The sequence below is a fragment of the Gopherus flavomarginatus genome, chromosome 5 (assembly GCF_025201925.1).
Source record: "Gopherus flavomarginatus isolate rGopFla2 chromosome 5, rGopFla2.mat.asm, whole genome shotgun sequence".
NCBI lineage: Eukaryota > Metazoa > Chordata > Testudines > Testudinidae > Gopherus > Gopherus flavomarginatus.
In genome coordinates, this window is record NC_066621.1 from 66,702,606 (window position 1) to 66,728,829 (window position 26,224).

Sequence of the window (26,224 nt, forward strand, 5' to 3'; positions counted from 1 at the left end):
TGTATCGGTCTCTTTCCCTGCAGTGTCTGTTGTCTGCAGGCAAAATCCAATCCCGTGGGAGAAAGTGTCGCTTGTGTCGGGAGCTCGATCTCTAGAGGGAGAGGGTTGGAAGGAAATTTCACACGGACCAGAGTCACTGGGTGTTTCCAGCCAAGGCTTTCTAATGACCCCCCTCCGCTGTAAGGACCTGATCCAAAGCCCCTAGAAGTCAATGGTGATGCTCCCCATTGATTGGAGTGGGCTGTGGCTCAGGCTTTAATTGCTCATCGCCCTGCAGTTTGTTTGGCTTCCATTCCGCGCGTTTCATTGCCATGATGAACATCTAACCGGGAGCTAGAGCAGGGGATAGGAGAGCAAGCGGCTGGGGACACCTGGCCAGTGCAAGTGCTAACCTCAACGCCCAGCCAGGCCCTTTGCGCTAGCCCAGGGCGTGCGCTAACGTGGCTCACCTCTCTGCCAGCCGTGGGACAATGTCAGCGGGTAACATTGCCAAAGGAAAGGGCAGGTGCGCTGAGTTTTAATGGGATCACGAATATAAGCTGTCCCCTGGCCCTGCTTTGCAGGGGATGCTGGTCTCCCGGGGAGACACGGTCCTGCCCCCTGTGCTAGCTCCGCGTGGACGAAGGGCTGTTGAGGCCGGGCTTCCCGAGGGGGGGAGTGCCAGGCGAATCCTTTGGAAGCAAAGACTCCATCAGTCCCTGTTATTGTGTACGGCTCTGCTGGGTGAGTCCTGTCAATGGGACTGTATGTTTCATTTAAATACCAGTTCGCTGAGTAGAATGGGGGACATCTTTTTAAAGAGTCTGAATCGCACATATCTCAGCACACTGAAGTATCACTGGCCAGCCAACTAAAATCCCTTCCTGTGTGACTCTGCCCTTTGCCTTCTTTCTGATTCTCTTCCATAGCCCTGGTCCTCTCCGGTTTGAGACTCTGGAGAGATTCGTACAGAGATCTCAGTACTCTGGTACCCCAGGGAGCCCTGTCACACTGGCTGTCCCAGGAGAGAAGCTCTTGATGTCTCCCCAATGTCCGGACAATTAATTCCGACCCCTGCCTCGCAAAACGGCCACAAAAGATCAGGCCAATTAGGCGTTACCCTGCCAGGTAATGAATGATCTTATTAGTCTTATTCTTCATCACACTTACTGGAGTGAATTCCTCCTGCCCGTCCTTACAGCTTCCACTTGCCCGCAGGTGCCCGCAAAAGAAGTGTTTAATTCCTCTAGGGACCTGTTGGGACCTTTAGTAACGAAAGATTTGCAATGAAAAGACACATTTTCTGCCTCTTTAAATCGGTGCCTTTCATTCGTGCTTCTGGCAAGGAAAAGCTTTTCCCCTCCCTTCCCCGGATTACCTGTAATAGATCCCCCTCCCCTATCCCAATTGTGCCCTATCCCAACTGTTCCACATGCAAGCAGCTCGTATCTGAAGTCGTTTAGCGTGTACTTACTGACCACCTGGAGCCATCTAATAACCTGCCTGCTGCGGACCCTCGCTCAAGGCAAAGGCAAATCCGAGGTCTGTTAGGGTTAGCGGCGTTTGCACCAAGAGGTGGGAGTAACGTATAGGGGGGGGAGAGAGTCTCCCAGCGCCCCGTCAGCCCCCTCCCTCCGGTGCTTTGGGTCTGGCTTGGCGCAGCAGAGCAGGCTGAGGTTGTGTGAATGGAGCATCAGAGCCCCTAACTCCTCCTCCCCTGCAAGCCCCGCTATTTGAGCTTTGGGAACTTGAGGGCGGCCAGGCAGCATTCGAGGTTGGAAGTTCGAGGCGGCTCGCTCACCCTGCTGCTCTCCCCAGCCCGCCGCGGGCCGCTCTCCCGGTGCTGTCGGAGCAAGGGGTGAACCTGGAGAACAACCTTGCCCTGGCGCTGCTGCCGGCTCCCGCAGGGCTGGACCCGGGGACTGGTGTTCCGGAGCAAGCTTCCCCCAAGGGGCTGAGCTCGGCAGCCTGGTGCCTGCAGCCGGAGCCGGGCTCTGGCTTGGCAGGCAGGGGGCAGGTCGCCTGGAATAAGTGCGGCCCGGGCGGGGACTGGCTCCCCGGCAGGAGGAAAGTTTGCGACCAGATGGGCTCCGACATGCGAGATCTCAACGCCCTGCTCCCCTCTGTGCCCTCCCTGCCGGGCAACAGCAACTGCACCATGCCGGTGAGCAGCGCCGCGCAGTGGGCGCCGGTCCTGGACTTCCCCCCGGGGGCGTCCTACGGCTCGCTGGCCCCGCACTCCTTCATCAAGCAGGAGCCCAGCTGGAACGCCTCGGACCCCCACGAGGAGCAGTGCCTGAGCGCCTTCACCGTCCACTTCTCCGGCCAGTTCACCGGCACCGCCGGCGCCTGCCGCTACGGACCCTTCGGAGCCCCCCCGCCCAGCCAGGCGCCCTCCAGCCAGGCTCGCATGTTCCCCAGCGGCCCCTATCTGCCCAACTGCTTGGAGAGCCAGCAAGCCATCCGCAACCAGGGTAAGGCCAGCTCGCGCCCAGCGCCGCCGGGCTCGGGGAATGGTTTATGGGGCTCTCCCTCTTAGTGCTACAATCCCGACAGGCTTGTAAACAGAACTGTGCCTTGGCTGTTCCCCGCCAGGCAGCAGCTGGGTAATATAATACCCGAGCCTCTTCCCCGTGCAACTCAGTAGACAACCCCCTTCTTAAACTGGGCCGACATATATAGACCCAGTTTGTGGCTCTGCAGGGAGTTCCACTGCACACTGGTGTTCAGCTGGGCTGGCCACTAACTCAGGCTTTCTTTAAAATAATATACGAATATGCATCGCTAGTCTATTCGCTCTTAAACTGAGTTCTGACTCAGCTTCTGTAGTGAAGGTGGGTGGTTCACTCTTGTTTGGCGAGACCAGGAAACTTTCTCCTTGCAGAGTTTTGTTTCAAAGTGGGACTGGCTTCAAGACAGTCAAAGATTGGTGAGGCTACTCTCAAGGTGATCTACAGAGTTAACTTCCGACATATCTGGTATAATGTGGGGAATTACTTTAAACTGTTAACGGATCATCGTAAATAAATCACTTCCGTTAGAATATATTTTAATCTGAAGCCCTCTAGTTGTTAAATTAACATTTAGAAGCTGTGAAATAACACGCCCACTTTTCCCTCTCCCCTAAACGGGTAATTGTGGCGTCTCCCGTAGGAAGATATTTAAAAAACAAAATCCGAACTAGCCAAACAATGGGATGACATTTAGATAATCTCAATGTGGTGTTAAAATGTAATCTCCTAGGAAGGGAATAACAGAGAAATTACTCTTTTCAGCAGCAGTTAAATTTACACCCATTAAATTACCGGGAAAATCATGCATCCGACGAAGTGGGTATTCACCCACGAACGCTCATGCTCCTAAACGTCTGTTAGTTTATAAGGTGCCACAAGACTCTTTGCTGCTTTTACAGATCCAAACTAACACATATACGCCTCTGATACAGGAAAATCTATTAGCACAAATCCAGCAATCCCTAAGTGTGGACGCGTAGTTATAATCTAACCATTTTCCTTCCATTTGCTGTAATTTAAACATCTGCAGATGTGACCGGGGAAGGGGAAAAATACCAAGCAACATATAATGAAGCACTGCGGTTAAGGTTCAGCTTTTACCCAGCTTGAAAGAAATAAGTGCGTCTTTTTTATTCTATGTGCAACACTTTCCTGGGGCATCTGAAAGCTTGCAATGGCTCCTTGGTTAAGGGTTTGCTGTATAGAAATACTTCATGTAATCAACTACTAATTAATTATCTTAAATGCATTAAGATATAAGGTTTAAAGATCTTAAACCTAAAACTGGAAAAATATAATTATAGATTTATTGAGAACATCCCTTGATTGAATATGACATTTTAAGATCAATTAAATGAGGCCTGATCGGGTTTTGTTTTGTTTTCAATCGGATGGGAAGAGACCTTCAGGCAGGTTGTATTATCTTTTCTCAAAGGTATGTACTATTCTTTCTAAGAGGAGGGCAACAAATCTTTTCTATACAAAGATGTTCTTACTGCCTTACACCAGATCGGTTACAATTCGGGGTGTGTATGTACACACACACGTTAACTTCAAGAGCAAGGTTTCTTCTGTGCAATATTCACATAGCTGAATTGCTTACCTTCTAAAGTGCCTCATTGTAATACATATTGATAACCCACCATCCCGATAAAGAAACTGGGCTTTTATTTATTATTATTATTTATTTGAATTGTGCCGTGGGTTGTAGAATAGGCATTGGGGAGGAAGAGCTAAGAATATATAGGACAAAGCATTTGAGCTTCATTATTTAATATTTAGTTACTGTAGCAATTACTTCAGCAATGCAGTCGCTGAAACGAAAAGGCAAAGAAAGCTCCTTTGGTTCTAGGGCCGTAGTAAATGTAAAGTATCTCTGAGCAGCGTTCAGTCACTTGGTTCCAAAAGTAGTTCAAACACCTTGTTATTGAAAAGCGATCACTATTGGAATTATGTATGGAGGGGGAGATGTTTCGGATTTATTTGACACTTGGGCGTGTGTGCGCGCGGAGGATGTCTTACTGATATTTTAAAATTTATTTTTATTATTTTACTGCACAGATTACTGGCAATGGAGTAGTTGGGGATATCAGGGTATCTTACTCTCTGACGTGTTAGGTAAAATAACGCTATAGGAAACTTACGCCTTCCATGATTGCAAATTAGAGAGCATTTGCCTTTCCAAATACCCGCTCTGAGTCTGTGTTGTGTGTTTTGTTTTGTGTTTTTGCCCCTCCAGTTTGTGCGCCTGGGCTGATGTTGGATTTCTAATGTTTAGCCTTTTTTTCTCTCGAATAACCTAATGTCTCCAAAGAAGTTCTATATTTGCTTAAACGTTTAAAATTTATATATGCAGTATTTCTGTGGTCTTCCAGAAAAAATTAAACAAAAACAGCGAAGATTAGGAGAAGCAGACCACTTCTAAGACACAGACATGGGCAGCATATATAGTAACTGTTTTAAATATCATTTTGCAGTGGCCATCAGAAATGAATTATTATTTTGAGCAAAATGTAGAATGCAGCTCAACACCAGATATGGCTACCTTTTATATTTTTCTGAGCTCTGAGACTATACATTCGGTAATTCTCGGTTAGATTTTCTATCTGTATACTAAAAAGTATGTGTAGATCATCGTGGGGAGAACAGTGTCAGATAAGAAGGAAATTTTAGTTCGAACGACATTAAGATAATTTTAAATATTAAAATAAAGGTTAGCCCATTTGTGTGGGTGGCGAAACGAATGCAATTGGTCAGATCGCTTCCCTCGAATCGATTCGTAGAGAATATTAGCCACAGTAAACTTATTTTCCTCGCCATTTGGATTAAAACTAGAGTAAAAATTCTTTGGGGGAGTTAAACCAATCTTTATCATTTAAAGAACAGTATTCACTAGTCCTTTGGCTGAACCTGGGTATTACTGCAGGCAAACCTGGTAGCTTATCTCTAGGGCGAAATATATTTCGCTCTGGGAGCAAATTGTCTATCAATAAAGAGACAGCAAAGTTGTCCAAAACTAGAAGTGACTCAGATCCTATCACACTGTAAGTGGCTCAGCTAAAACCATCACTTTATGACACACGCAGGTGTGCGATACCTCCAGCATTTCGATGGAGCTTCACACAGACGGTTGTTTGCATATGTAGATTTTTGCAACCGCATCGTATTCCCTCACTTGCTTTTGTTCTGAAGGGAGAAGGCAAGACTCGCGGACTGATCAAATACTGAAAGAGCTTCCAGAATGGCCATGTTAACCTAGGTCTTAGGGGGTGGGGGAAATGAGTGGTATCTACTAATCCTCTGAACGTCTCCTACCTGTTCTTTCTCCGGGTTTAAATGGCTCCCTGCCAGCTTTCGCTAAATTAAGGCTTTCTGAAGATCGACTCTGATCTCTAAACTGCTGGCGAGATTCCCCGGTGGGGCGCCCAGGCAGTAAATATTTGATTTCAAGACACACGTCAGTGCCATATTTTGATACACATCCCGTTATAGCGCCCAGTACAGTGACATTCCCAAAATAGTAACGGGTAAGAGCATCTTCTCCTCTAAGTAAAAATATTTTGCAGCGCACAACGCTTCCTTTGGGCCGAAAGGAATTTGGTAAGATCGCAAACAGTATTTTAGGGCTGAATAAAATGTTCTTGCTTTGAATCAGTCAAGGTTGCACTTTGCTTTTTCAGACGTTTTTCAGACCGTGGGAAAGACGCTACCTTGGCTCAGCAATCATTTTTTTGCCAAGTGTTGGGGGGAAAATAAGGCTTTGAAACCTCTGCCCATTTTCTCTTCTGGCTCCCCTGTCCTTTCATCCAGCTGGAGTCCTCCAACAATTGGATTCCTTCAGAAGATCGCATGCTCCAACAGATGCACAACTTTCAATTATTTTCAGCACATTTTAATCAGCCCTGCCTCTGATAAGGTCCTAATTAAAGAGACCTTGCTATCAGGAGGCTTGTTCAGAACTCAACTCTCTTATCACATTCCTGAAGCTTTGGGTCAGGCAACACCGGAAAATGTGGCCAAAACATCATTCTGCTCAGAGCAGAGTTTCGAAGGTCACCAAATGTCTGCATCAGGCCAAAAGTAACTAAGAAAGTGTTAGTGTTTTAGAACGCTAACAAGCAACAAGGAGGGGGAAGAAAAAAATCCTTCAGTCTATGAAGGAGATAAGAGGGCGAGAAACAGCTGTAACATGGAAGTGGATGGGGTACCCGTGCTGTCATCGCTGCCAAAGGGGCCCATCATCCTCTGGAAGAGAGAGGACCCGCAGAGCCATAGGGGTGGGATGCAAAGACTAGGTTGGTCTGGAGAAATGCGGCTCGGTGTTTAATCGAAGCCCGGGCCAAAGGACTGGTTCAGAACTACTTCGAGGCCAGAATCATCCAGATCTTTGCTATTTTGTAGCTTCCCCCTTTCGTCTCTGATGGAATTCTATAGTCCGATGATTTATTATAAAATGGAGGCATGGGACTAGTGCTACTCCAGCGCCACAGTGTTTTCTGTAATCTCCACCTTCTGCCTCCCACTGATCTGTCTTCCCGAGCCCTTTAAAATAAAGGCAATATAACCTCATTGAAAACTCTGTCATAACAAGTGACCACAGCACTGTCGGGGCAGGGATTGTTTTCTGATGTATCTGTACAGCGCCTAGCACAACGGGGTTCCAATCTGGAGTGAGGCTTTGGGGGGATGGCGGGGGCAGGAGGCTAGCGGAATATACATGTAAGAATGGGGATAAAGAGATTCGTAAACGCCAATATCCAACTGTGTGTTTGGTCAAAACGGTTCCCCAAAGGAGGCCCAAGCTAGACTAATAAGGGTTAGAAGAAAATGTGATCTTTATAAAGAAGCTGAGCTCCAGAGCCAAGGAAGATTTAAGGTTTGTGTTTGCTCTCAAAAGAGCTGCGCTGACATCTTTGGGTCTTGGGGTAAATGCTGATGAGCTGAGAAGCCTCAAAGATAATATTACTTTGTAATTACTTTTTTAGCTGAAGTTGTTTAGCTGGCTCCAAGTAATTAATGAAAGTTGGTGTCCAAACGCCTGATTTACGATTGGGTGTCGGCCGCGGGTCAGCAGAGGTGATCCCTTTCCATCTGAATTTACTCGGTGAAAAATATAAGGTGTTTATTATTTTGGCCAGCAATTTTCGCTTTAAAGTAGGAGTTTATTTTTCATTTAACATTCCACCTTTTTATTGCAGACTCTTCGGAAAGCTGTTCTTAAAAAAAGATTAAAGGGTAACTTTAAATCTGGAAATGGCAGATGAGAACACACAGCAGATGGGAATCTTCCTCTTTAATATGAGCAACAATTAATGAAAACATCCTTTTTATTACTGAAACCGATCTGTCCTCTTTAAACAGGAACGAGACTTCCGATTTTCCATTCTCCATAGCGCACTGACTGGCTTTGCTCCTGACCCGCAGCTGCACTATGCCAATGGGTATCCCTCCCACCCGGGCACAGCACCCTCTTTGGCCCGTTCCCCCCTTTTCAGTACCTCTCCAGAGCTGACCTTCTCAGCAAAGGTTTTTGATTTGTTTTGTCTCTTTTAAACTGAACTCTCCCGGTCAGATAATGTATTGTCCTGGCCTCAGTGCCTCTCTCTTCTAGGTTGCTTTGAAATGGCACTTGTATGGCTGCAATGGGGAGAGTGAGTTATGGGGCAAAAATCCACCATTTCCGATGTTAAATGCAGAGGGGTCCCTACCAGAGTAGAGCAGCAATTCGAGAAGAGACACAAACCGTACCAAGGGGGAGGCTTTAACTAGCCCCACAGCCATAAATATAGAGCGAACTATTTTGGTAACCCTTTCTTCGGGTTATCTGAGTTCACTTTGATGGCTATCTTGGCAGAAGGGAGCCATTGGGAGCTCAAGCCCTTGGAAGAGCGTAGGCTTCAGTTTTCGACGCCTGCTTGGAGACACTTCGCAGGAAGCTGCTTCATGAGAAAGTTCAAGGCTAGGCAACTAACTCCCGATTCTTCTGTTGTTCTTTTGGAAGGTTACAGCACAGTGGCGTTTGATGGGACTCCAAGTTACGGCCACACTCCCTCTCACCACGCAGCGCAGTTTACAAACCACTCCTTCAAACATGAGGACCCCATCAGTCAACAGACCTCGCTAGGTAACGTCAGAGACCTTTATGTAGCCGAAAAGGAGGGAGAAACATCCAACACCTCCCGCGCAAAAATGGCCTCGCTATGGGATGCCCAAAGCAATTACAAATGTTACCCAAGGCGCTCTGTACCCGAGGCTAGGGGTCCCATTATTAATTTACTCTTGGCTGCTGCACAGCTTATCGATTTAATTACACTGATTATCTGAGCCTGTGGCCTCCACGTCAATGGGAGATACTTGAAATGTAATGCACTCCAATGCCACTTGGTTATTGCTGCTAAAGATGTTACATGGTGGGGATCTCACTGTAAATCCAGAGTGACTCGTAGTGAAGTTACTCAGGAGTTACTCCGGATTTACACAGGTGGCAAAGGAGAGCAAAATCTGGCCGGTGAACACAAGTAAACTTGCTTTATGCAGGCCCAACACCCAACCTGACTAGAGCTGCTTAATCCTGAAGCCAACCAGCCAAGTATTTTGTATTGGAACTTTTTCTAACTTTCAAAGTAGCGCTCCCCCTTTCCCATCCAGATTTCTACTAAAAGGGCTGTGGTTAACTCTCTGTGGTTTGTCTACAGGAGATCAACAGTACTCGGTACCTCCACCCGTGTACGGCTGTCACACCCCCACCGACAGCTGCACAGGCAGCCAGGCCCTGCTCTTGAGGACCCCCTATAACAGGTACCTCCAAGCGGAAGCCTTACTGTTCGCTTCCTCTTTGATTGCATTTAACCTTGCTTGTTGCACTGACAAGTTTTTTGGCTGGTGTGTGTGGTATTTTTGCTCCTTGGCAGACAACTCTTTGTGTAGGGGAAATAGAATTCCTTTTCTTTTTTGTTTTACCTCATGCTTTTATGCATTTTTCTGTTTTTGCCCTGGTCACTAATTTTTTAACGAGGTATTTCCTGTTGTCTGGCGCACATATTTTCCTCTGTTATGAAGGTTCTATGATGTACATAACATGCCTGTCCCAGCTACCTGCTTTACTTCGATTACTTCTCACTAGAGCGGGAACAATAATGAAGTCCTCATGGTGTTTGGAGCCTGGCTCTCCTTCCTGATCTATACTACTATATTTTGTGGACTATATTGCCTTACAAAGAGACACGTTCAGAGAGCAACGGTTTAGCAATGAATTTACTAGTCCGGTGTATGTACCATAGGAGCCATGCGAAGGGCTTTCTTCTTTTAAATGAAGGGCCTGATACTCTACCCACCAGTGACTCGATGGCAGTTTTAACTGAGGGCCAGATTCTGTTCCCAGTGATATCCAACGAGATAGACTTTTGCCAATTGAATTACGTGGGAATAGAATTAGGCCCGGATAAAGGAGTGATCAGATTGACGTGATTAGGAGGGACCAGAGTGACAGGACATAATATGAATGCTTGAAAACTGGGGGGGGGGGGAGTGTGGTATATGACATGTGTCCTGGAATTTTCTGACAAACACGTTATAAGGCGGCTGCAAAAAGGATTTATATAAATGTGATTCTATGGTAGATTTTTACCAGCTGTGCGAAGCTGGTAAGAACTGAGACATGCCAAATTAATGTTAATGCTTATTTCCTAAAGCTGCGTTTCCTGGGGTTTGTTTCTTTTTAATACACCACTGTCAATTCCATTCCCTCTTTCACGTGAGTTGACCATTACAGGTCCCAGTCGCTAGTGTCTTTGACCCATGGAGTAGTCCGCCTGCCCACTATCTACTGCAGGTGGGACGCTCCAAACTAGACCCAGAGGCTTTCAACGTCTTAATTTCAGTGGGCTCTGGAGCAGTCCTTCGGTGCTGTGTGTCCGGCCTGTTCTTAAAAGGGGTATGTGTATGGGTGTGAGGGAAGACTAGCAGGTCATTTAGGAATGACAGCAGTGGACAGTGCATACGAAAATAAGTATCTAACTCAGAAACCAGTTATTTTAAAAAAATTTCCCCACGATGTGGCTTTGTATCGAAAATTAAACCGCCCTTCTTGTGACTCCCAATGTGATGCAAGAATGGGTTAAATATACATTTAAAAAGCAGAATCAGAAAATTAATACCCGCTTTGCTTGCCACCAAAATATGGATCTCGTTTTCTGTTTGTGTTCAATGGTGTACATCTATAATGGACCCTTTTCAATAGCTACAGTATTTCCCATTTTCTTCGTTTGGCATGGGGGCCAGTTGTGTCTCCTTCAATTTTACAATGTGTTTAGGAGTTAGAAAAGAAGATACCCAAAATTTATTCTTCAACTTTTTGTGAACTTGGAGCTAGTCCCATGTCTCTGAGTTGCTAAGTAACCTGAGCACACAAAACAATACGCCTTTGCAAAGGAAGTTGCAACTGACTCTTCTCGTAGGCTGGTTATATCGTCTTTGATTAATCAACACTGGACATGGGACAACAAAATTCTGTCACTTCCAGAAGCCACTTCTCCAGTTAGCTTGAGTTGACGTCAAGGGAAGGAGGGAATGAGGTAATGAAGGAAGGAAAGAAGCCTATCCATATAGATTAGTTGTAGAATAATTGGCGGGCAGAATGCCTTCTCTGAAACCGACAAAGATTGTTAATCTCTCAGGAAAATCTATAAATATGATTTGTGGAGAGGCCTCAAAAGGAAAAAAATGTGTGGCTCTGCATGATTCGCGTGCAGCTCAAGACACAGTGTTTTCTTTCTTAGCAGTTTATTCATATTTCAGTGCCTTATAAGATCCCCTTGCATTTTGCACTTGGATTTCAGACAGCTCAGTGAAATCATCTCGCTCTCGGTTCCATTTTGAACTAATATCTATAACGTTAAATGCACAAATGGCCAGACTTTAACGGAAACTTAATTTTGTTGATGGACCACAGGGCAAGACCCTGGTCGCTGAATCCGGAGAACCCCGTAAAACTTTATCTCGCCAGAACCCCAATAGCTAGACCAGTTCTTTAGAAACGATCGGTACCTTTGGTGTTTCTGTCTCCCCAGTCATTGTAACCCTGGCAGGTCTGTTCTTTGGAGACTCACTCTAAATTATTCTAGATTTTAATACACACACTAACTCCTAGAGCTACTTCATTGAGTAAGAAATCTTCACTCTGGGAACAGCAGATACAATGCTTCTGTTTAAGCCCCGCGATGGGATGTGAGCAAGCACAATCTGAATGGTACTACCGATTCCACGGCAGATGCACTTAATTATGCTTAATGAAGCAAGTCCAGCACTTTGATATACGCATTCCAGCAGGAAAGTAAAGAACTGTTGCTTGTTCTAAAACTCCAACCGAAGGTCTCTACCTTCCATCTTCCCAACGATGTCTGTATGATCACTTTCCATGAGCTTCGGTGACGTTTTCCTTAATGAACAGAATAGGGCACAAACACCACATCGCCAGTAACTTAAAATCTCTTGCTGTGAATTTGGAATTAGACCCTTTCATTCCTGGGTAGCTGAAACTCAGTCCTTAATTCATCCTATTACCGCTCGGCATTGTAGCATGCGTCAATTTCTCCCTGACTTGCGGCTTGATCTGTCTTCCATTGAAGCCAATGAAAGTTGTAACACTGACTGCAGTGGGATAAAGATTAATCCCTTAAACCCTTTTGGAGCTAGCAGCATAGGTATGTATAGCTCTACCAGAACGTTTACACACGTCAGAACAAAAACGTTAGTACTCCAGTTTCTCAACACTTTGTAGGGGCATACTGACAGATCTATAAAGTGTCGGCTCTCCAGCATTTCATTATAATAAGGAGCCTCTCCTAAAACAGAGGTTGAGATGCTATGCTAGTCTTCTTTCGGTACCTTTAGCCCTTGGAATCACTGATAAAACCTCCTAATGAAACCACAGTTTGACTTAATCCATCTGGATATAGTTCTTGTCCTTAGCAGCTATCTGCTGTAAATAGGCATATATAGAGACTATTCTCTCACCACTTAGGCACCAATTGTACAACGACACTCGGAACCGAGTTGTATGTTTGAAGCCTAGATAGAAAGTTGAGCTACAATTTTGGCTGTAATACGCGTTCCAGACCCCTTGTCTGAAAAATTACAATACAGCGGTGATCAGAATAAACTCAAAAATTCACTTGCTGATGTGGTTGTAAGTATCCTTCGGATCACCAGGTTCATCCCAGCGAGTATGTCAGATCCATATAATCTCTTTTTCTCTGAGCGCTAGAAGCAGGAATACCTTGTTTGGAGGCAGAGCCAGTTGGCCCGATAGGCAGTACGGAGGGTAGGAAACATGGAGTGGAACTGATGAAGAACATACCTCAGGAAACAAGAGTATTTTTCATGTTAGTTTCTTAGTTCCTCCAGGGAAGATGGTAGAGGAGTGGCTAGGGAGAACAGGGATGGTTGGGATTAGTACAGATGCAAGGAAGATATTAAACTAACTCTTGGCCCAGGGGTTCTCTAACTTGGCATTCTGTGGATCGCTCTTTGAGAGATCCTCTCATGGGCCATCAGGACCTACTCTGCAAAATATTCAGTTCTTCACATCTCCACATCACAGACTTTTGGTGGCCCACAGACCACAGTTTGATAGCCATTGTCTTCATCCCCGTTTGGATAGCCTATTCTTTTTCTTCTTTCTTCTCACTTTCCCCCCCCCCATGCATAATTAAAACAAGACTGACAAAATCTAAGGGCATCCACATTGGTGTAATTTACGCCTTCTTCTGGTCTTCTCCCTTTGTATGTTACACCAACTTGGACTGCTTAGACTGACTTAGCCTGCTGTCAGTAATATGGTCCCTTCCTTGCACACATCACCTCTGAATTTGACCACTCAGTCCCATTGGAGGGACTAAAGCTACACCAGCTTCCATAGACTTCAACTTCTTCCCCTCAGAAAATCAGGCTAGGAATTTAGGTTTGATAATTTAGGTGCCTAAATTTAGGTACACTCTTTTTGGGAGATCAATTTAGGCATTTCTATCTCTGGATGTTTTCAGATGTTCATGTGCACCTTCCTAGGCAGCTGTAGTTCGTGGAGGAAAAGCTTTGTAAAGATACAAGGGGCGAGCTAGAATGGCAAAAAGGTACCAAAATCCTGAGATAAAGAAGAGAATTTCCTACAAAGTCAGTCTCTCTCTCTCTCTCTCTCTCAGTGTTTATGAAATCTCCATAAAGGCTATCTAAAATCACATTGTGTTAAAACAAGTATTAACACAGTGTTAAGCACCACGTAGTACTTAATTTAGACCAGGACTGCTGGGTTTAACATCTGGTCTTGGGTAGCCCTACATTGGACTAGGGCTAATCCCAGCCAATTGATGCCAGGCAAAATTTGTGTAGCTGTTTCATAGAGGTGTTGACATTCGTTAACACACATGTAATTTTGCAGTGTATACAAGGCATTGGTTTGCCTTAGGAGATGGCCCACAGAGTATTCCCAAAGGTGAGCAGTACAGTAATACTCCACCTTTGTTAGCAGGCCAGCCCTATTAATCCTCTTCTTTTCCTCAGTCCGTTTAGAGGTTGCTTAACACAGGTTTCATTGTGTGCATATACATATTCGTATTTTGTTGTGTTTGTTTAAAAGTGGAGGAAGGAGGGGGAATCGAGCACAACAGCCAATTGGTGGCACTAGAGACATAGGAGTTGTCTGCTATACTGGGTGCATCTAGTTCAGAATCCTGTCTCAGACAGTAGCCAGTCCTAAATGCTTCCTAGGAATGTGTAAGAAACCTTGTAGAGGACGTTTATGCAATAAATTGCCCATAAGGAAAGGCTTCCTCCTGGTCTCCATCAGTTTAGAGATGGCTTTATGCTTTCAGAAAAGGGGTTTTTATATTCCTTCTAGCTATTATTGTATCTTGTCTAATGTAACTCTTTACTGTTCTCACTATTGTACAAATGTCAAATCCTTTCAGAACCATACAAAGGTATCCTTGTGGCAATGAGTTCCCCAGGACAGTTGTAAATGTTGTGTTTGTAAAAAAGAAAGCAGGGCTTTTAAACTGTTTTTGACCTCTGAAAGCAGAGAGGCATCAACCATCATTTCACAGCCACCAGCAATCACTCAAGCTTCTTATTGCTCTGATCAGGGTCTGAATCCTATAACAAATTTTGATGTAAAATTCATAACTATTCCTTTAACAGGTTAACAATACATTTACAAAACTCCAGAGTTCTACAGACACTGCAGTAATTCACCAAATACTGCTCTTAAGGAGATTTCCAAGTCTAGCTAGCTAGTAGCAACCAATTTGTCCCTAATAAAGAAAGGAAGTAAGGAAAAAATATGCAAGCAAGTCTAAGACTGAAGACCTTTCCATTGTTTTGCCCTGGTAAAAGAGACAGTAAGAAAGGCGATGACTTGAAATAAATATTCAAGAGCCCATAATTCTTATAATGGAAGCAACAGTATCTCTGAAATCTCCAGTTTTGGCAACTACTTGTTCTCTCTTATAACACAAGCACCGCATCTGCCAAAAGATACTGTGTCTGTTGTTGATGGCTCGTTATTGATGGCACAGCTATGCAGATTGCAAGCGTGTATTGAAAGGCCAGCATTTGTGATTCCATTAAAATGGTGATGTGAACTTTTCTACCTCATGCTGTTTAATATAGTAAACATGTTTAATGTTGAAAATTTACTGTGAGTCACACTTGCAAAGACTTTAAGAGTGGAGGAGTTTCAGTTCAGATTATAGCTCTTTCTGTGCAGAGGTCAAGAACTCAGTAATACTGCCGTGCAGGCCAAAACAAACTCTATATGATCTACTACTGGTTTCCTTTAAAGTTCCTCTTTTGCTCAGGGTTGACTTCCTTTTATTTCACTCCAACTTACATTAATCCTCGTTGTAGAAAAGCCCCCCCCGTTTCATTTAAAAAAACATCTCTGTAATGAAAATTAAGTTATTTTTAGTGTTTTCTGTGTTCATTTGGGGGGAACTAGTGCTTCAAATGGGAATTAGTGCAAGCAAATCCCCAGAGACTCCAGTTTTCCTTCTCACCATTCAAATCGTATTTAAAGCTAAGACTTGAACATAACTATTGACTCTGAGACTATCTTGTAGCACTAGCAGTAATAACCCATTTTAGATTTAAATGGATGTATGGATACCTTGTTATACTTCCTCTATTGGCTACACCATACTTAACTCTTTTTGTAGAAGACCGAGCGTGCACTTGGCAAACTTGGTCAAGCATGCCATTGTCTGCCTCCCGCTTGCTTCCAGCCTGGGGTGGGTGATCAGCCGTGGAGCCCGGAGCTCCCAGTACATTCCAGCTCGCTGTGTTTTGGCATTTGGAGTCTCTCCCCAGCAGCAGCAACTTTCACCTCTGTGTTCTATTTGCAGCACGGAAGGGGAGAGTGTTTCCACTGGAGCTGAGACTCTCAAACTCTTCCAGGCAGGATGTGATGTGATCGGTAGCTCTAGCCAGGGGCGGCTGCATCTTTATTATCCCACTGAAGTCACGGAGAGAACTCTGCTGACTGCAGTGGGAGCAGGACTGGGCTCTTGATGTCCACTACCTATGAATCATTCGCTGGGTCTACAGTCCTGTCTGATCTTAGATGGGGACGATGAACACTCCCCCTCACACCCACCTGAAGCAAAATTGTGTTTGCTTGTCAAAGCAATTGCTCTCAAGTAAACGTGGCTCAATCGAGGGTGCTCGGAATAATACAAGGAGAAAATTCAATACAATCCGCCACACACACAGCCCTAGATACCTAGTCACTCTTTAAAATCTTCCAGCCAAATATGTGTGTTCAAGCACAATATTGCCTCATGCACAGACAGGAGTTTTATGTTTAGCAGCGTATTTAACAGGAGCTGTTTCACGAGTGCAGTATGTATCTGGTAAGGCCCGTGGGGGATTTCCCCAGCCAGAACGCGTACGAGCCTGAATTTAAACCGATAAACAAACCCGACTCTTAGGACTCTCTGCGGACTGTCGTTATGAATGGCTGAGGTCAGTAAGCAACCCTGAGTGGCAATGGTGGTCTCCAAAGCTTTTAGGAGCCGATGAGGCTAAACACTTATTTTTCCGGTGTGATTAAATACTGGCGACTTAAACGCAGAGCTGTGTTTAGATCGGGAGCCATCTGTATAAATGGCTTCTCCTTTGCATGCGTATTAACCCCCCATTACAAGGCTAGACTCTGGGAACGGGCTTTCAGCCGAGTTAACATGGACGTTGGTCGTTCTTGGGGGTGGGCAGGGGCCTCTCCGCGGAGCTGGGCAGTCGGGAGACCCGGGCGACCAGAAGTCCCTGCTGCGGCAGAAATGGAAACGCAGTTCTAGCTATGGAGGCATTCGCAGTAAGGCTCCGAAATAACTGTTGAGGCGCCTTCAGCCGGAGCGCAGAGAGGGCCACTCACCCAGCTGGGCTCTGCAGGGGAAGCCGGCGAAATGCCGAGGCCTTTTCCCCTTCCAGTGGGTTCGTAGCTCAAATCACCCCACCCGCAGCCCTCATGTTCTCGTGAGAAGGACGCAGGTATCATCACCTAGAGAAGGCCCGGCCGGGACCGTGATACCCCGGGCTCCAGCCAAAGGCAGAGAGCGGGGTCCGGAGTGGAGGTCCCAGTGCCGGGGGGCCTTTGAAGGGCTATGCTCTCAGACTGCTCGGTTAGTCACTCTTGGGTTTCCTGGGTGGGTGGGATGCTCCTGCCTGTCCCTATGTTCTCCGCAGACCAGGTGAGCGCTTCCACCGGGCCCCCTTGGAAGTAACCAGCAGTTACTTTGCTGCCCGTTCCAGCGGGAGCAGGGTCGGGCTGCAACTTCTGCTTGGAGCTTAATACTTTAACTTTCACAAATCGCTCCCCTCCAGTGCCCGCAGCTCCAGCCACTGTCCCCCGTGGTACCTTGATTGTTAGTAGGTGGCCTCTGGGATGGCCCCGTGTTACTATTGTGTCCTTTTTTCTCGGCAAATACATAAGTGACTAGTGGGTCTGTCTTCGCTCAAGCCACTTCTCTGGGCCAAATTCTGCTCTATTACACCGGCGTAAATGGGGGTCCGGGCTAACGTCATTGGAATGACCAGTTTGAGGGGCTTGATACAGTCCTGTGGGAGTTTCCATGACAGCAGAATTTGCCTCTGTACTTGTTGCAAAGGACAGACCATCTTTGAGTTTATCTGATGACAAGTGTAAACACAGGATCCCTTAAGCGGAGAATTCCCCTGATTGCACTGGCGAGGCTGTCTTTTGTAGCCGGGCCACATAGTTGTAAACATCCTATTGAATGGAGTGCATGAGCAGCCAGCCAAGCTTCCAACTGTACTGAAATGGAGCCCGAGACTACCTTTAACGTGTCTCTGAACATTGTCCTGGTTCCTAAGCGATTTGTTTTGTGCACTGTCACCAAACCCAGTACGGAATACAGTGGCTGCTGCTTAGTGACAAGATGAATGTGTACTGCTTGATGAAAAAGCAAAGGAGGGAGGGGGAAAATATTGTGGAGGAGGCTCTTATAAATGAACTGTCAAGGGAAAGAAAGTTAAAGGGAAATCTCCTGCTGTAAATGCATCGTGCGGGCACTTCTAATAAAAATCAGGGCCCTGGAGGAATTAATTACAGCAGCATTACAGGAAGAATTCGTGGAATTGCAAAACGTAGTGGCACAGACCAGCACGAACTGCTGTTGCAAATGGGGAAACTGCAGGAGAGTCTAACAATTTCTGAGCTGATATGCAGGACATTGTAGTAGCATAATAGCAGTTCAGACATTCTAATGAATGATAGTGTCCCGCGATACTGACAAATGATATTACACATACTTTAAGATTGAAGTAATTTAACTTGTTTTTATATGCAAAAGCTTCCCACTGGAATCTGACTTTTCTAGCTCACTTTTACCTGCCATGAAAAAAACTCTCTCAACAAAATTATATACAATCACTACATTGGTCTAGTGAGTTTAACTATTATTAATCATCCAGGGGTCTTATGTTGATTGTGACTTGCTATTTCAATCAGAATTGCTCCATCAATCAGAAAATCGTTTCGAAAAGACTAGAGACTCAAAACGTTGTTTCACTAAGTGTCTCTGCAGGTGATCAGAGAAATGTTGGGTAGCAGTGGGAACCTGGATTTCCAGGAGAACCAAGATTCAGAAAGATCACAGGGTGGTTTTCCATGGAGAAGTGTTGAGCGAACATGCTGTGTAGATGGAAACCAGCTTGTTCAGCCCCATCTGTATAGTGAGAACCTCCTCTTACGGCTAATTTACTGAGAGAACCCTAGGGAAACGGACTGCTTTTGGTGTTGCAAGTCCGCAGCAGTTTTTCCTCTCCTCGAAGCACATACCTGTTCACTTTTTTATGGTTAAATTATCTGTGATAAGTGTTAAGCATTATTATATCAGTAGATCTGTAATCTCAATTTCTTTTGGTTACAGTTGATCTCAAATAAAAAAAAACATTTGTGTTTTCTTTAAAAATAGAAAGTAAGCAACTGACAACCAGTTTCTGAGAATATTGCTGTCTGCTGAGTTCATTGTTCTAAGATAACATTTTACAAAAAAAAATAAAACCAAAAAAGACTAGTATTCCAGTTGTGAGTTTAATTTATGGTTCACTCACTCCATTTTTCTTGTCAAGTCACTATATGTAGTAACATTGGTCACCAGTCCTGATAGCTTTCAGTCCATTAACCATGTGATCTGCTACATGCTTTATTAAAATTTAATTCACTTGCTTTCTTTTTTATAAAAATAAGAAATCTTCTTTATTGCTAACTCAAACATCTGTGTATACTGGTTCCATTAATCTAATTGCAGTATTTTTTTCTTTAAGAGCCTTATTGTGTATAATTTTCAGCCATTTAAAATTTACAAGTTCGATCATAATGAACACCTTGTCTTTTACCACATAATCATTCTTTCTTTTTCTTTTAAAATTAATGTCACAGATAAAAGAGTTGAAATAATATAAATTCATTTGGTACTGCTATGTGTATTTTGAAAACACTTTTTTAAAAAAGAAAAATGAAAATTATTGCTTCCTTTTTTTAAGTATTACTTGAATTTTGGTCAAGTAATTTAGTTCTAATTCTAGATATTTTCATAACAGTGACAATTTATACCAAATGACCTCACAGCTTGAATGCATGACATGGAATCAAATGAACTTGGGATCTACATTAAAGGGGTAAGGTGTTTTATTATTTTGTAATCTTCTTCCGCATTAGCGTAGTTAACGTCATTTTATTTTTTATTTTATGAATGTAATAAGGTTACTGGCATGAAAAATGCTAACCTGTCCAAAAATAGGTCTTTATTTGTCTGTAATTTAATATGAGTTTTAAAAAATAGCCCTATTGAACTATTAAAAGTTTTATTCTACTAGTCAGTTCACAGTTAATAAGAATTTTATGGTCAAGTTTTCTCTTAGACTTTTTAGTCTAAGGTTAGTCAATGGGAAAAGAACTAGCAATATTTTCTTAAGTTGTTGGTGGGATTTTTTTTTGTTTGTTTGTTTGTGTTTTGTCTTTTGACTTAAACCAATATGCCTTGGAGAACAGTATGTTGGTTGTAGATTTTTAATCATTTTACTGTCTAAACAAACTGTCTTCATTGTAGGTTACACAATTCAGGTGCCAAGTAAATGCAATAGCTTTCAATTTGTGTGAGCAAGGTGTTTTCCAGTAATAGATTAGTAATATTTGAATGTAAGTTGGGATAACATGAATGTGAAAACCTGTATAATTATATTATAGATAGTTCTAAGCAGCCATATTATTCCATATATACAGCACCAGTATGTGATAGGAGGGACTGTGTGAATGAGTGTGAAGACAAGGTAGATCTCTACTCCAAAGCACTAACAAAATAAGCCTGTGAATGAAGGATGGGAAACAGTGGAAAAACCTCTGCAATTGAATGGTGAAGTTAAGTGTGAAGCTTGTACATTCTGTTAACTTCCATTAATATAATTAAAAAAAAATTTTTTTTTGAAGATTCTTTCCTCTGATTAGTTCAGACTTCCTTGCAGTGAGATGTTGTCTTCTTGACCCCATCATAACTACTGTTGGGTCAGAGGTCAATTCAGAAATGTGCTTTCTGTAACTTGTAAACCAGGGTAGGCAACCTATGGCACGGGTGCCGAAGGCGGCACGCAAGCTGATTTTCAGTGGCGCTCACACTGCCCGGGTCCTGGCCACCAGTCTGGGGAGGCTCTGCATTTTAATTTAATTTTAAATGAAGCTTCTTAAACATTTTAAAAACCTTGTTTACTTTACATACAACGATAGTTTAGTTATATATTATAGACTTATAGAAAGAGACCTTCTAAAAACGTTAAAATGTATTACTGGCATGTGAAACCTTAAATGAGAGTGAATAAATGAAAACTCGGCACACCACTTCTGAAAGGTTGCCGACCCTTGTTGTAAACAGTGGCTGCCCAATAGATCTTGTGCTGGATTCAGCCCTGGACTTGTGCGTGCTCGGAATCTGGAACGCCTGCCAGTGGGCTGCTGGGCCTAGCTTATAGCCAAAGGCAGTGCGTGACCTGTGTTGTGTGTGTGAAATAACAATGGTAGCTGTTAGAGAGGGCCTGGGGAATGAGACACAATGCAGGGGTGGCCTGAGCGAAAAAGCAGAAGGGGAAAGAGCCATGAAAAGCTGGGAGAACACCATTTTGGGTGTGGAAAGTGTGCGGGGGCTGATCATCTGCCTGGGTATCAATGCTGGGATGATCAGGCCCTGGCTGCTCTCACCACCCCTGCCATAATCAGCCTCAAACTGTCCTGCCCAGGATTGCAGGGTGTAAAGTGATCTCCACTCTCCTACAACACAGTGAGAGCCAGAACAAATGAAAGAGTTCCAGTCTTAGACTACTGCTGCTACCTCCTGTGTCTCCTTCCCGCCATTCCTTTCCTTTCTCCTTTTTCTCTAGTTCTAACCTCACTCTGCTCTCATGCCAGCTCTTCTCTCCCTCCTTTTTATTATCTTTCCCTTCTACAGGCCCCATATCCTCTGTCCCTGCCTTTCCTGGCCCTTTCCATCTTCTCTGGCTTCCTTCCTCTATACCATTGTCACCCTCCCACCTTGCAGGGAATGGACTCTAGCCTGTTTGCTGCTTGTCCAATATGGGTTTCCTGTTACTCTGCAAGCAGGAAGCCCGCCTCAGAGGTGCTGTAGATCAGAGATGTTGGTAGCATAGCAAAGACACAGGGTGTAGTGCCTACAGGGCCAGGGCTTCTGTCCCTCCCTTCCTGTAGGCAGGACAGTAACTGTATTGAGAGATTCCAAAGATGTTTTCCAAATCCCCTTGTGGGGTTGTCAGTAAAATTTAACCACTCCTGCCCTTCCAAAATGGGACAGCACTTTGGGATCGTGGAAGAGGATATGCTAGGAGGAAATGAATAGAGCACATCAGAAGGTTGTCTGGACTAGGATACGAACATGGTTTATTTTTAAAAATATGTTTTGGTAGCACAGTGTAACTAACCCATTCTAAAACTCTAGTGTGGACAAGGCAAGTTGTACTTTAGTAAGTGCTACCTGGTCCAGTTTAAGGCTTGTGGGGAGCCTAGACTTCAACTCAAGTAGCTAGCTTCTGCTAACCTATAACTTGCCTGGTCCAGAGTAGAGTTTAATAACATGCTAGTTAACATGTTCTCAAGCACCTCCTTTTGATCCTTGCCTGGACAAAGCCAATGTTTGCCTGACTTTGTAAGATAAACTACAGATGTTCTTTATCCTTTTTTGAGTAAATATATATGAATATATTTTTTAAAAAGGAGATTCCCAAAGTAATATGTAGGAAACTGACTTGATCCAGATCTATCTGGTATGGTGTTTGTGCAGGCTGGCTTCAGTGTAGCACAATAGTATGAAATACTGCTGATCTGCTTCTAACCCTCATTTGTGAATGGTACTTGAAGTCCAGAGGCACTAGATAATAGTGTAGTAAACCACGTGTGTCAGAGCAAACTAGTCAAAGCAGCATGAGTCTGAAGTGGTCGTCTTCTGTGATACACCTGGAATACCTTACTGGAGAGAAAGGGTAGTCCCTTCTCTTCAAACCCAACTATTGTATACAAATCAAGCCGACCACCTCTGCTGCTGAGGCTATTTCCTACTTTGTTCATAATTGTTTGTAATTTCCTCTTTAAGCTGCACCTCTTTAAAAAAAAAACACAAAACCCTTCATTGCAATATTAGACACTGTTTTGTCTCTTCTGAAGAAAATATCCTGCAAAAAGGAGAAACACATCAACCTTGACCGAGGTCCAAGTTACTAAAACAAGGAAGAGGTTATTCTTTGGGGAACTGAATGGAAAAAAAAGGGACACAATAGAAATATTAAAGGAGTACTGAACAAAATAAATGGTTTTACTTGTCCAAAAGTGCAGACTGTTTGCAGTATAAAGTTTGTGACCTAGAATTCTTGAAAGGAAAAAAGAAGAAATCAAGATGAATGATCTATGGTAAAACAAAGCTGAAATTTTTGGTGTAGGCCAAGATTGTAGAATCTGTGGAAAATCAGTGCTAGACATGGCCTCATCACTGGTAATATGAGCCAAAATAGTTATCTGTCTTTTCTGGCTGAGAGTTACAAAACACAGTACCTCCAAACTCAGTTGCCGTGAACATAAGGTACTCTTCCTAAGATTTACATCTTTAAAATATATGAACTGTTCATAAGTGATTCCCAGGCGTTTACTGTTTCAGATACTTTTCTCAATCTTGAAGTTGTATTTTATGAATATTGGCATCTTTATGTTGAAATGGAGAGCTTAATTTCTCTCCAAAGATGACAATCCTTATATAGATATTCCCCTCTTCCCCCCACCACTTCCTTATGACTCAGCTGAACTTTCTTTTATGTATTGTATTATAAAGAAATATTACTGCAAGTTTGCAAGAAATTGGGAAATCTAAAATTATATGTTAGTGATATAACATCACTCTCTAAACCCTATCATTTTATATGAACTTAATTCAGTAGCCTTTTTTCCTGTGTTTATATTCAATTTAAGTTTAATGTACTAAAATGAAACTACTACCATATAGTCTAGGCAGGGTTGGCAGTGACACCTATAGTTAAGGTTGCCTGGCACTTTCCATTTAGTAAACTTACTCAGCCCCCTTGGCATAGGCATTATGATATAGTCTTTGATTATGTGATACATGCTATTTTATCCCCAGGACCCCTGTCTTGCTTAGTGCACAGGATAGACAGGAATCAGGAAATGGATCTGGTTTGCATAGTGAATGAGACTGTTGTTGGTAGAACTGTTTTGCCCACCCCTCCCTCCCCGATTTGTTGCAAACAGTGGAAGATGTGGAGTGAATGAAGCACAGGATAGCAGGAGGAGAAAGGATGGTCTCATGGCTAAGGCAGTCAAATGTCACTCAGAAGAACAGGATTCTGTCTGTTCGAATTTTTCACAAGTGTTCGCTAACTGTGTTCCTCATTTTCTGGTGTGCAAGGAGACAACTGGCGCCTGATTTGTATTAGTGCTGAGAGCTCACAGCTGCAACTGAAGTCAATGGACACAGTGCTTTGAAAATATAAAGTGCTATAAAGATGCTAATTACTCTGAAAAAATCAGGCCTTTTATACATCTGAAGATGGACACTCAAAATTAGTGGACACTTGGTAAATTTGGCCTTAATTTCCGAGCCTTTGTTTCACAGCTGTAAAATAGGGAAAATAATATGGCCTCATAGGGGGTAATGTGAAAATACTTTCATTAGGGAATGTTAAATCCTCCATACTATGGTGATGAGAACCTTGGAAGGCCCAGGAGGAAATAAATATTTCTTTATTCAGTACAGGTTTTGGATAGCGTCTGATAAGTAATATGGCCACACACTGAATAATGAGAATAAAGAGAAATATTGACTAGCTACCTATTCAACTGTCTGATCTAGTTCCTGGCAGTCTCAAGTGGGCCCAAGAACTGGGGCCATGATCTGAAAAAAGACTATAGTGCAGCATCCCACTGGTATTGCATAAACCTGTCAATATTGGATAGAAGCCTAAAACCTGCTTTGGGACCTGAACCTGTGACTAGCTAAATAAGCTACCAAACAAGGAGCTCTGTCACAGAGCAGACAGCATTGCTCTTATTTCTTCAGTTCTCTATCTGGAAATTGAAGTTAACGTGTACAGTCCCACATATGTAAACTGGCAGAGTTTGACTCAGTGCCTTTTTTTTCTTTATTCTTGAGCTATGTAATCAGTGGGCTGGGCTCCTACGCACACTAGCACGTATTGCCATTTGCTTGGTCTCACTGGAAAGAACAATGGAGAGGTCTTTTGCAAAGCACTATTACAATTGCATTCTAATGCAAGGCCCTTAAGGTTTAGGCTTTCTGTAATAGATTTATAAGGCTATGATGAAGGTTCTCTTGTTAAACACCATTAGTAAGTTCTGGGAGTCTATATCATCCCTCACTGAGCTCAAATCTGCAGCCAGTGTGAATGGGAGCATGCAATTATATGTTTTTCATGGTGTTAAATATTTTCTCCTTTTCTCTCACATCAGAATTCCTAATCATGAATTTATCCTCTCCACTGTGAGGAAGGGAAGTACAGATGGGGAATTGAGGCATGGAAGGTGATATCTTAGTTCCACTGAAGTCAATGGCAAAATTCCCATTAACTTCAGTGGGACAAGGATTTCACTGAGAGAGATTGTGAGCTGCCCAAAGAAGTACACAAGCAGAGCTGTGAATTGAGCCCAGGTCTCTGAATACTAGTCCAGTGCCTTAATCTCAACAGCCAACTTTTCTTTCTCCATAATGATTGCACACTGGGCCCTAATCAGTGAAATCATTTCTCTGATGGTCAGTTGCCTTGGAGAATGCAGATAAAGCAGCAACTTTATGCTTCCCTCCTGCCTAATAGCATTACCACGTATAACAGGAGGAAACATCACCTATATCATTAATCAGGCTTCTCTTTATTGCCTCAGTGGTGGCATATATTTCCCATAATATTGTGTGGTAAATATTTTATTAAAGGAAATTAGCTTTATTTCTCTTCTGTGCTATCACACAAACTGCCTGTACCCTTGTTCTGCCTTATTTTTGGCTCTGTTTCTACACCCAAATATTCCAGTTCCTGCCTTGAAACACTAGTCAATTGCATCTTAATGTGGTGCCTTTGTAATCTTTTCTTCTGAATTTTTTAATTCTTCCATTTTATGAGTCAATGTGCATTCATCTTTCAAGCTGATATTTGCTCACTCTTCTCAATATGCCCTATAGCATTCCTTTTTTGTCTTACGAAATAATAATAATAAAAAATCAAGCTTGACTCTACAGATTTAAGTTGAGGCTAGTTGTAAACTAATGAGACAGTTCTAGTGTAACAGAGTAAACTTGGTGTGAGAGAGAAATTGCAGGTTGTAGGGCTTTTTTTATATATTCAGATTAGAAAGTAATCTTTTATGAGATTTTTTTATAACGTCTTAGATTGGTACAACTCTCTAAAGCTGCTCTGTTTTTCATCACACATTCTCATCTGTAAAACCTTCATTTTTATTAATCTCTGTACAATCTGTACAGCGTTGAGATTAATCATTTTAAAAGAGCTACTCTCAAAGTGTTAAGGATTTTCTGGCCTAATGCTAAAGACAAATGTTTCTAAATGCTCTACAGTATATAGCACTTGCTTAGCATTTTATGTTGCTTAAGTATCAATCTTTGTTTTGCAGAAATGTGGAGCTACAT

The 26,224-nt window shown here is 43.3% G+C and overlaps 1 protein-coding gene across 5 annotated transcripts in view; it reads left to right on the forward strand.

The window, feature by feature from the left end:
• Window positions 1-2,062: 2,062 nt before the first annotated feature.
• The window catches only part of WT1 (WT1 transcription factor), a 47,473-nt gene continuing 23,311 nt past the window's right edge, over window positions 2,063-26,224 (forward strand). For 4 of the 5 annotated variants that reach the window (XM_050955132.1, XM_050955133.1, XM_050955136.1 and 1 more), the window contains exons 1-4: window positions 2,063-2,453; window positions 8,494-8,616; window positions 9,188-9,290; window positions 19,605-19,682. In XM_050955132.1, coding sequence (XP_050811089.1) covers window positions 2,063-2,453; window positions 8,494-8,616; window positions 9,188-9,290; window positions 19,605-19,682 — 695 coding nt within the window. The remainder of the gene's footprint in view (window positions 2,454-8,493; window positions 8,617-9,187; window positions 9,291-19,604; window positions 19,683-26,224) is intronic. The other variant, XM_050955134.1, reaches the window with a different exon arrangement.